The sequence below is a fragment of the Monocercomonoides exilis genome (assembly GCF_001643675.1).
Source record: "Monocercomonoides exilis strain PA203 chromosome Unknown scaffold6-2077815, whole genome shotgun sequence".
Taxonomy (NCBI): domain Eukaryota; phylum Preaxostyla; order Oxymonadida; family Polymastigidae; genus Monocercomonoides; species Monocercomonoides exilis.
Window position 1 is genome coordinate 427,043 of NW_027150551.1, and position 10,680 is coordinate 437,722.

Below are 10,680 nucleotides of genomic sequence, written 5' to 3' on the forward strand. Positions count from 1 at the left end.
AATGAAAAAAAAATATTGAGAAAAATAAAAGAAATAATTGTGAGGAGCAAAATTCAAAAATCTAATAACTTCGTCCCATGTCACAAGAAATTGATTAAAAAGACCCATTAGAGCAAATATTGGCCAAACCAAAGAATAATTTGGTGATTCTTGTGCTAAAAAAGATCTAAATGTCATCAGGAATATGTTATCTGGTCTTTTTCATTCATCTTCACTTCGTGCATATGTGTTCCACAGATTATGAAGAAGACAAGAAAGAAGGAACAGAGGAATTTGAAAAGGAGATATTCCAAGACAGCTTAACTTCAAATGAAATTCAAAGCAGAAATGTTTTTGAAAAAAATGCAACTGAAAGTAGATTCCATGCTTATAGTATCCAAAAGGAAGACTTTGATGAAGAAAATAACAAAAACGAAATAAAGTGTGAAGATGAATACAGAAAAAGAAGAAAACAACTGGGAAGCGTTCATGAAGGGAAAGAACGTAGGCGTTCAAACAACGATGCTGAAAAAAGTGGAATTGAAGGAAATCTGAAAATGATGAATTCTTCAGTTCTGTATGTTGATTTGATAATCATGGAAAGTTCAAATAAATGTTTCATTGAAGCAGAAAAGAAGAGTTGTGTTGAATTAAAAGGATGCATTTTGTCCATTGGTGAAGAAAACTCACCTTTGAAATTGACTGAAAGTTGTGCGGTTTTGGTGAATGTTTCACTCGCATCATCAACTCAACATCTTCATTCAATTCCTCCTCTTTTTTCTTCAGAACGATCAGAAAACCAGTTTGAGCATTTCGGACGTGTTTCAATGTGCTCTTCAAGTTTTTCATCCTTTTTGGTCACAAGACCTCCATTTCTCTCATCTGCATTTGTTGAGAGGATTTCACTTTCAAATTTGAATTTCTTCAATATCTCGACAACTCCAGCAAAAACAGAATCACTCTCAACTTGCCAATGTGGAAAAGCAACCTCGATGAATTCGTGTTCATTTCATTCAGTTTGTGATGCATACGATGGAGGAATTGTTCCCTCAATCAACAACCCTTTGACTTCTTTGACTGCTTCAAATACCTCATTTGTTGGATGCTGTCGGACAAGAAATGTTGAATTCATCGGGACGAAAGATGGAAAGCTGACTCCAGGAAGACAGAACGAAACAACCAATACATCAAACACATTCATTTGGTGCGAATGGAACGGATCAATCACAACCGGAACACAAAATTCAGCTACTGACGGTGTATCAAGTGGAGGAGCAATTTTCATGTACAACATTAATAATGGAATACTTAATGTTTCACACAGTTTGTTCAATGGATGCGTTGCATACAGCCGTGGAGGTGGAATATTATGCCATTCACTTCAATCAGTACTTCTTAATAATAATATATTCAATGTCTGTACCGCGCAAAATTATTATGGGGGAGGATTATATGCAGGTGCTATTATCTCATGTATTCAGATAAGTGAATGCGAATTTCTCAAGTGCAAAGCTCAAAGTGAAGGAGGTGGATTGTTGCTAAATACTGTGGGTGCCTCTTGTTCTGGATGTGTTGAAGAAGAAAAAGGTGAAGGAGAGAGTGCATGCGTGTTTGAATGCTCATTTATATCTTGCACAATTGAGGATATTGCTGGTGGAGGTATATTTTGTAAAAACATATCCTTTGCACAATTCAAAATGAGAAATGTCCAGTTTGCATTGTGTGCGGCTGGATCTCAAGGTGGTGGATTGTTTTTTTCTCCATGGCAACAATCATTTCCAAGCTACGACCATTATTTCTTTTTTCTTTTTTTCCACAAATGCAGAATCGAGTCAGCTCCATATGGTCATGATGTGCTTTATGAAGATTATTTCTATCTGTATCGGAACCTTGAGAATCCGTTTTATGAATGTTACACAACCAATACAGGCGAAAAGAGAGTGTGTTATTATTATTATTCTGATGGGAATTGGATTGATCTTGAATCACAAAAAAAGGGTTGGTTGAAGAATGGGGTGATGGATAAATTTGTTGGAGAAACAGGAAATAATACAAACAAATGGTGTGGAGTGAATAAGTTAAAGCCTTGCAAGACAATTGGATTTGCTGTTCAAAATACAATTTTTGATGTAACCTCGAATATTATTTTGGCGGAAGGAAATCACACAAGTGAAGCAACGACGATTGATATTGGAACAAAAAAGATTTCTGTCATTGGGAAGGGAAGGGAAACATGTTCAATTGGAACAGGAGCACTTTCATCGGTAGGAACGCTATTCAGTGTGTCAACAGGTCATCTTGGTATGAGTCATTTGAAGATTGATTGTAACTCAAATGCAAGTCCTTCTCCGAGTGTGGTTGTGGTGACTGATGGGGGTGGGTCACTCTCATTGGAGGATATTTTGATCACCATGAGCAATACTGGAGAATACGTGATATCATCATCAGTGTTTGTGGTGCTACTGTCACAGCTATCGATTGCTGATGCGGAAATGAAAGATATGAATAATTCTCAATCTCTATTCTCTGAACCTGATCTTTCATCATCATTGTTTTCATCCTCTTCCTCTGCATTACTTTTGACAACTTCCACATCGAAAGAGAGCACATTGGCAAATATCACGGTGAAGAATGTGAAGCAAGTGAATGGGGATGGTGTGGTTGTGGCAAAATCAGTTGCTGAAGAGGAAACGTTTGTGGTGTGGAACTCCACATTTGAAGATTGTGAGTGCGAGAGAGGCAGTGGAGGTGGTCTCAAAGTCAAGCTGGAATCAGCAACAAGCAAGTTTCAAATGGGAGAAACAGCATCATCTAGTGGAGGAACAACTTCTTTTTCTCAATGCTGTTGCAGTGGGAATGGAGGAGGAGTTTTGATGTGGCTGGCAGAAAACTCATTTGACTTTGAGATATCATCAGTGAGCTTTGTTGGTTGCGGTGCAACATTAGGAGGGAAAGATGTGTTTGCGAATGGGAGCAAGCTGGTGAGAGGGACAATAACAACCACAAAGCTGAATGTTGAACACAATGGATCTATTTACGATGAGCTGATGGGATATGACCGGAACGAGGCAGGGATGGGAATATTTCCATTGAATGTGTTTTTTGATTCATTTTCAGGAGCAGCACATGTGGGGATAAAGAAAAATGGATTTGGAGGATTTGATTCGTGGTTTTGTGGGCTTGACTATTTTCCATGCAAAACGATCACAAAGGCAGCACAAAACAGATTCAGCTCGTCAAAGAAGATTATTGTGTTGGATTCGGGGTTTGAGTTGGCAGAAGTTGTCTCGATGGCAGGGATATATGAGTGGGAGGTGTATTGCGGGATAAACAAGACGAACGTGAATGTGAAGGTGCTGAGTGAAATGACGTCATCGTATTTGATAATTGTTGAGAGCAAAAGTTCAATCAAGAACATTGCATTCCAAATTCCATATCAACTGTCGAGTGCAACATCACTCATTACTTCGACAAGCTCATCACTCACACTCACGGACTGTTCAGTTGCTCATTCCTCAGAGAGCACATCGAGTGTGGCCTTTGGATATAGTATTGTAAATGCTCAGAGCGGGAGTCTGAAAATGGATCGATTTGTGATGGAGGAAGGGCTGATATTCAATGGTCATTCGGCTGTTGAATTTTGTGAAGGAATGACAAGTGTGATCTGTTCAGGATGCAATATCAGTGGAGTTGTGAAAAATTGTGGAGATGGAGGATGGATGAAAGGGACAGTTGGAGGGAGTGGAAAGTTGACTGTTGATGGATGCAATATGAATGGGTGCAGTTGTGTTGGAGGAAAGGGAGGAGGAATATATGTTGGATTGAAGGGAAATGGGAAAGTGGTTGTGAATGGAACGAGTGTGATTGATGGGAATAAGGCAGAGAATAATGGAGGGAATGGAGGGAATGGAGGGAGAGGAGGAGGGATGTTTGTGTTGATGGGGAGTGGGGGATGTGGATTGACAATTGGAGAGAATGTTGAGTTTTCGAAAGTGAATGGGAATGTGGCAGAATATGGGAAGGATGTGTTTGTTCATTGTGAGAGTGGAGTGTTTTTGGAGTCAAAAGTGAATACAAGCTCATTTGCATTCTTTAACTCAAGAGTCATTTCATCAGATGTGTTGAAGCTGAGTGGGAGTGAGAATGGGGATGAAAGCGGAGTGATTCCACTGTTTGTGTATTTGTGCACGATGGGAACGAAGGTGATTGTTGATGGGAGTGGAGGAAATGGGATGGACCACAGTCATTGCGGATTTGAAGGGTTTGGCTGTTTGACAGTTGATTATTGTGCTAACTCAAGATTGAGTGAAAGTTCAAATGAAATTGAGGTTGTCTCATCTTCGTCAATAAGGGATGAAATTAAAATTTCTTTATTTGGTGTGAGTATTTCAGGCAGAATAGTGTCATCCGATGGAGAGAGGATGCAAGTGAATGTGAGTGATGGAGGATCAGATACACAAGACTGGCTTGTTGGATGTTCGAGTTCACTGACAATGAGTAGACTTTCATTTGTTGTGAAAGGTCAGATGAATCCAAGGAGAAGTGCATTCATCCATTCAACATCAACACTCAATATGACGAACTGTTCAGTCTCATTTGAGAGCGGGGCATTGACTAATGGAAAGATCGGATATAATGTGATAAACATTGAGGGTGGAGAACTGATTGTTGATGGATTTGTGATGGAAGGGGGAGTGACAATGAATGAGAAATCTCCAATATCAATAACAAGTGGAGTGAAATTGGAGATGAATAACAGCCAAATGAGTGGAGTGGAAGTGATAGGAGAAGATGGGGGATGTTTGAATGTTGAAATGAAGGAAGGTGGATGTGTGAAAATTGAATTGAGCAATTTGTCCTCGATCTGCTCAGGTGGAAGTGGGATGAAAGGGGGAGGGATGATGATATCAGTGAAGAATGGAGGGAGTTTGGAAATGAAAAATGTGAATTTGTCTGAATGTGAAGTTCCATCAGAGGATAGTTCAGAGAAAAAAGGAGGATTAGGAGGAGCGGTATTCGCTGAACTGCCTGATCAAATGGGATCATTTGTGCTCGAAGGAATGAAATTTGAGGGATGTGATGCCTGGAAAGGGAAGAACATGTTTGTTTCAGGATGGGTTCTGAGCAAGATTGTGAACAAGGAGCACTTCAAATGGGAGATAAAGGAAGAAGAGTTGGGATCATTGGATGAGCTGTGTGGATGGGAGAGGAAGACAACAGGAGAGGGATATGTGATTCCATTGGTTGTGTATTTGTGGAGTAATTGGAGTGGAGATGGGTTTGTTTCGAAAGATGGAGGAGGAGACTTCAGCGGGTGTGGGTTTTCTGAGGCACCATGTTCATCGATTGACCACTTGATATCACTGAGATATGAACCACTTAGAGAAGGGGAATCACACATCAGCATTGCAGGATCAGGGTTTCTGAGTCATTCCATATCATTTTCTTCTTCTTCATCATCTCCACCAACTTCACCTGATTCAGAGTCACAAAAAATGGTGATTGAAGGAACAAAGAAAGGCACAGCAGTGATTATCAGCGATGAAGATGAGAATGATGCAAATGGCAGTCCATTTATATCATCTGGCGTGAGTCTGATACTGACAAATTTGTCATTCTCAAATCCAAATCCAAACAGTCATCATGAGATATTGATCGAATCATCCGGAGCAAACATCTGTTTGTCAGTCGTGGATTGCTCGTTTGTCTCATTGAATGGAATGGCAGATGCAGGGTTTTGTGTGATGAAAGTGAATGGAGGGAGAGTTGTCGTTCAAGGATGTTCGTTAGATGCAGATGGTGAGTTGAGAGGGTTCATCGCTTTCAGTGCAACAGCAACAAGGGAGGCGATTGTGGAGGATGCGAACATCTCGAATGTTGGGGTGAAAGAAAGAAGTCTGATATCGATGTTTGAGGATGAGCAGACGAATGGGATGAAAACCAAAAGAGGGATAAGCAGGGGAGAAAACAGGCATTCAAACAACGAAAAAGTGGTGATAAAAGTGAATGGGTCTTCGTTCACAAACATCACAAATGGAGAAAACAGAGCAGGGATGTTGAGTGTGGATTCATTTGAGTGTGCGATGGAGTGTGTGTTGGAGGGGTGTTCGGTTTCGAGCTGCAGGAGTGAAATGTGCGAGGAAGGAGGAGGGATGAAAGTGTGTCTGAAGAGAGGAGAATCAGAAGTGAGAGTTGTTGGATGTTCGCTGGGGATGTGTTCGTGCTCCGGGGTGAAGGGAAGAGGAGGAGGGGTGATGGTTGATGCACTTGACCCGAATGAGGGTGGAGCCAGTGGATTTGGGCCTGTTGGGATAAGGATGGAGAATGTGAGGTTTTGGGGGAACGAGGCATTTGTGGGGAAGGATGTGTTCATCAGATGCGAATCGATTGCCAAACAGATCAATGAGACATTGTTTGTGCTGGATCTCAGCCAGGATGCCCTGAAATCCTCCAACTCCATCTGTGGGTCAGACAAGGAAAGGAATGATGTTGATCTGATCCCTCTGATCACATTCTATTACGGCCAGCAGGTGTTTGTCTCATTGAGTGGAAGAGATGACAGACAATGTGGGACACAGAACAATCCTTGCCTGAGCATTGGCAGCGCTGTGAAGCACATTCAAAGAGGCATTGCAAATATGCTTCTGATTGATGGAGAAGGGGCAATTGGGGGAGAGTGTGTGATTGGGGATATGAATGTGAAGAGTCTGAAGAAGACTCAATCCACAATCCATCTTGAAGGAAAGATGGAGGTTGTGGGGGATGAAGGGAGTGTGGTTGTGTTTGTGAATGAGAGTGCTGTGGAGAAATGTGAATTCTTGTTTGGGTTGAGCTTTGAATCAGAGCATTCATGCATTGTGAAAGTGAAGAATGGAACATTGGGGGTGAGCGAGTGTTGGTGGAAGAGTGTTGGAATGATGATGCTTTTGAACAGCACAATTGTGGAAGTGGAGGGGGGAGAGCTGGAGATGGAGAAATGTGTTGTCAGCTGTGTTTCCACTTCACGAGAGATATTGTCCGTCTGTGAAGGGAGCAAGGCTGCGATATATCAGCTGAGGATGAGCGATATCGAGAGCGAGGATGGAGGGATTGTTGATGCGAATAAAGCAAAGATGGAGGCGAAGGAGATGTCGATGAGCAACATCACCAGACAGAACAGAGGGAGCATTGTGAAGATCGTGGAATGTGCAGAAAGAGTGGATTTGATGAATTGCTCGATGAGGATGTGTTTGGGAAAAGAAGAGAGAGGATGGATGGTGAGCGTGTGGAACTGTGAGCGTGTGAATGTTGATTGTTGTGAGTTTGATGGAGAAGAGGGAGAGAATGAAGAAAGAACAAGAAATGAGCAGAATGAAGGAGAAAAAAGAGAGGAGATATGCAAATGGAATGGGTCAATGGTTGAATTTGAGAAGAGTGAAGTGGAGATGAAAGTGACTTCGATGAGAAACAGCAAGAATGGGGGATTGTCAGTGAGTGGAGGAAATGTGGTGATTGAGAAAGGAGAGTTTGTGAACAACAATCCATCGATTGGAAAATATCCCTCAGCTCGGAGAAACATATTGTGTTTGGATTCTGCTCAGCTGAATATCATGAGCTTGAAGGGAGGAGACGGAGTGAAGGATGATTCATCAATGTGGATTCTGAATGATGGATGCAGTTTGATGGGGATTGTTGAGGAGCGAGCATCACCATTGTTCATCCCCACACTCCGATCGGTGGAGACAGAGGAGAAGGAAGGGGTGCTGGATGTTGTGTTCAGGGGCACACTTCTTCTGCCGTGCAACCTGTCGTTTCGGGTTGTTTCGTCGGTGGGGGATGTGGAGCTGGTGGAGACACACGAGATAAGTGAGTCTGGGTTTGTGAGTGAAGAGGAAGTTCGTGGCACAATTGGGTTGGAGATGGTCAGAGGAGCAGAGGCGAGTGCGGAAGTGAGGGTGTGCATCTTGTTTGGAGATGGCCATTCTCCCTCGGCAACTGAGTCATTCATCCTGAAGAACAGGAGCGAGGTTGAATCGAAGGGAGATGAAAGGATTGTTGAAGGTGGAAAAGAAGGGAAATCGATATGGCCAATCATTGTTGTTATATTGGCTGTGATGTTTCTAATTGTTTTCGTTGTTTCGATTGCATTGGCGGTCAGATGGAGAAAGGTTAAAAATGAAGCAGAAGATCTGAGAGAGATTGTGAATGATAACATCAGAAAGGATCCGAAGGCGTTTGAGATGGTGACGATGGAGATGTCGCCTGAGGAGCAGTGGAGAAGAGCTGAGAAGGAGGCAGAGAAGAAGAATGAAGAGAGGATCAAGAAGAGGGTGTATGGGAAGCAGATGCAGCACTCGGAATCATCAGAGCATCTTCTATCTGAGAGCGGATCGACTGAATATATCCTTGGAAGAGACTCAGACAAGATCCCTCAATGGATGCTCGAGAAGGTTGATGAGAAAGAGGAAGAAGAAGTGGAAACAAGGAAGAGAACACCATCTCCATCCATTTCATCCATTTCATCCACTTCAACCACTGATTCAGATTCCACTTTTGTTCGGAGAGAGGATCTGTGCCCAACCACTTCATCGATGTCGAATCTGGTGGATGCAATGGCATGTTCGTCTCCTCATGAGAAATTGATTGTGGATCTGAGGGATTCTCTGTTCATGTTGCTCCATGGAAGGAATAAGACAAAAGAGATGGCGATTGGCACTTTGCAGGAAAGAGAACAAACAGCTGCTCAGATCCTGTTCTGGGTGGCAAATGGAGCTCTTCATTCATTTGACGAGATGGAAAATCCTCTTTCTTCTCTTTCCAGTTTGAGCCCTCACATTGTGCTGTTCTCTGAGCACATGGTCATCTGCATCGTGATGCATTCTGACTTATTATCAGAAGATTCAGATTCCTCATCCATCTCTTCGTCAACAATTGTGACATCTGCAAGTGATAATGATGATGATGATGACTCCCTTCCCTCGTCTGCCTTTGAGGATGAGGATGACTTCAAGAAAGAGTGTCTGAGGTGGAAGGCACCTGAGTTGCTGATCAACAAGAAGATGGGGGCAACCAAGGAATCGGTGGCATTTTCGATTGGGATGATGCTGTGGGAGTGTTTAACTCTAAATATTCCGTTTGGAGAGTATGAGGCAGAGGTGGCAGGGCAGAAGATTGTGAATGGGGAGAGGCCAGCCCTGGGCAGCGCGGAGCAATCATCGTTCTGCTCTGTGGTTGAAAACTGCCTCAACAGCCTTTCGCAGAAGCGCCCATCCCTCGCAACCCTCAAAAGAGAGCTCTTCCAGCATTTTCCTCCGGGAGCGATGGTCCTCACAGCCTCAGATGCCATCGATCGCACAATGGATAGCCAGCAGTCTGGAAGAGGTGCTTCGAGTGAACTTGCTTGCAGCGAAAGCGAAATACTTGAAAATCGCTGCTGACAGCAGGGCACGATCAAAGTGAGACTGACTCTTCAACTGCCCATTTTTCTCGTATTTCTGTCTGCTTGAAGCACATCGCAATGCAGTATTCCTTATATTTCTTTTCTTTTCTTTTTTTGATGTTTTGTGCCAAATGGCTTTTGTTTTTGACTTTCCTTTTTTTATTTTTCCTGTTCCATTTGAATGTCTTCACATCACCATCCATCCTTTTCCTGTTCATAGGCTTGGAGCAACCCTTCATTTCCCAGTGCTGCTTCTTTCCTGCCATTCCATTCCTCATGTCCTTTTGCACTTCCACAGAAAAAAAACCCAAAAAATTAATCTCGACAATCTTGAATCAAAGACGGTAGCGAAGCATTTTGTGCAAGAGTGAGAGAGAATCAGCTTTCAAAAAGAGTTGAAGCAAACGAACAAAAGCGATTCCAGATAAATCTTGAATGGATCATGTGCCGTTTCTGCCCATTTCTGAATTCTTCCATTGAATTGTAACACATGCACATATACAGAGAGAAAGAAATGCATTTCTTTTCCCTCCAAAACAAAGATCGGGCAAGACTCGCATTGCTGCTCACACATCAAGCGATTGTTTGAAACACTGCTGAAAAACACAAAATCCTTCTGGCTTCCAAAACCTCCAGCTTTGCTTTTCCCCTTCGTGTTATCGCAATTCTGCGTCCTGCCACCAATAAATCAATAAAAATGACTCGCCTCAAGTCCGTTTTGCTGAGCGCTTCGCGAAAACACTTTTGATCCAACTTTCATTCCTGAAAATCGAAATGCCTCCTCAAATCTAAAATAACAAAAATGTTTGGCAAATGTTTTTTCTCTCTCTCTCTCTATTTCTGCTTCGCTGTTGCCTTTGCTTCTTCAGATAGAATGAAGCACTTTCAAGAGAAAATAAAAGGTTGTCTGATGTGTATTGAAATGAATAATGCTCCATTTCACGGATTCCATCCATTTGAGCCTTTTGAGCCAAAACTCACAAATGACCAATTGATTGGAAATGCACCAAAAAACAAAAAAATTGAATATCCCTTCGGCCTTGCTGCCTCGTGTCGGCTCGAGCATTCCCAGCTTCGCAAATGCCTCCTCCAATGAGCAACTCCCTTGCTTTGCTGCTTTTCACGCCTCTCCAAATCCGAAGGTCAAAAATAGATATACGACGGAATCCCCCCGTTCGTGCGCCAGACCCAAAGCATGTTCCTCCCGAGCCGTTAGCAAACAATTCGAGCAGTGCATTCAACAAGTCGGCCAAAAAAATAAAAAAATGATGATGTTTCAACTC

At 42.5% G+C, this 10,680-nt stretch overlaps 1 protein-coding gene across 1 annotated transcript; it reads left to right on the forward strand.

Moving 5' to 3' along the window:
• Positions 1-170: 170 nt before the first annotated feature.
• On the forward strand, positions 171-9,395 carry MONOS_1426 (uncharacterized protein; the record flags this gene model as incomplete). The annotated part of the gene is made up of 1 exon (XM_067867046.1): positions 171-9,395. The coding sequence occupies one exon, from the start codon at positions 171-173 to the stop codon at positions 9,393-9,395; it is 9,225 nt and encodes a 3,074-aa protein (XP_067733734.1).
• Between the last annotated feature and the right edge of the window lie 1,285 nt (positions 9,396-10,680).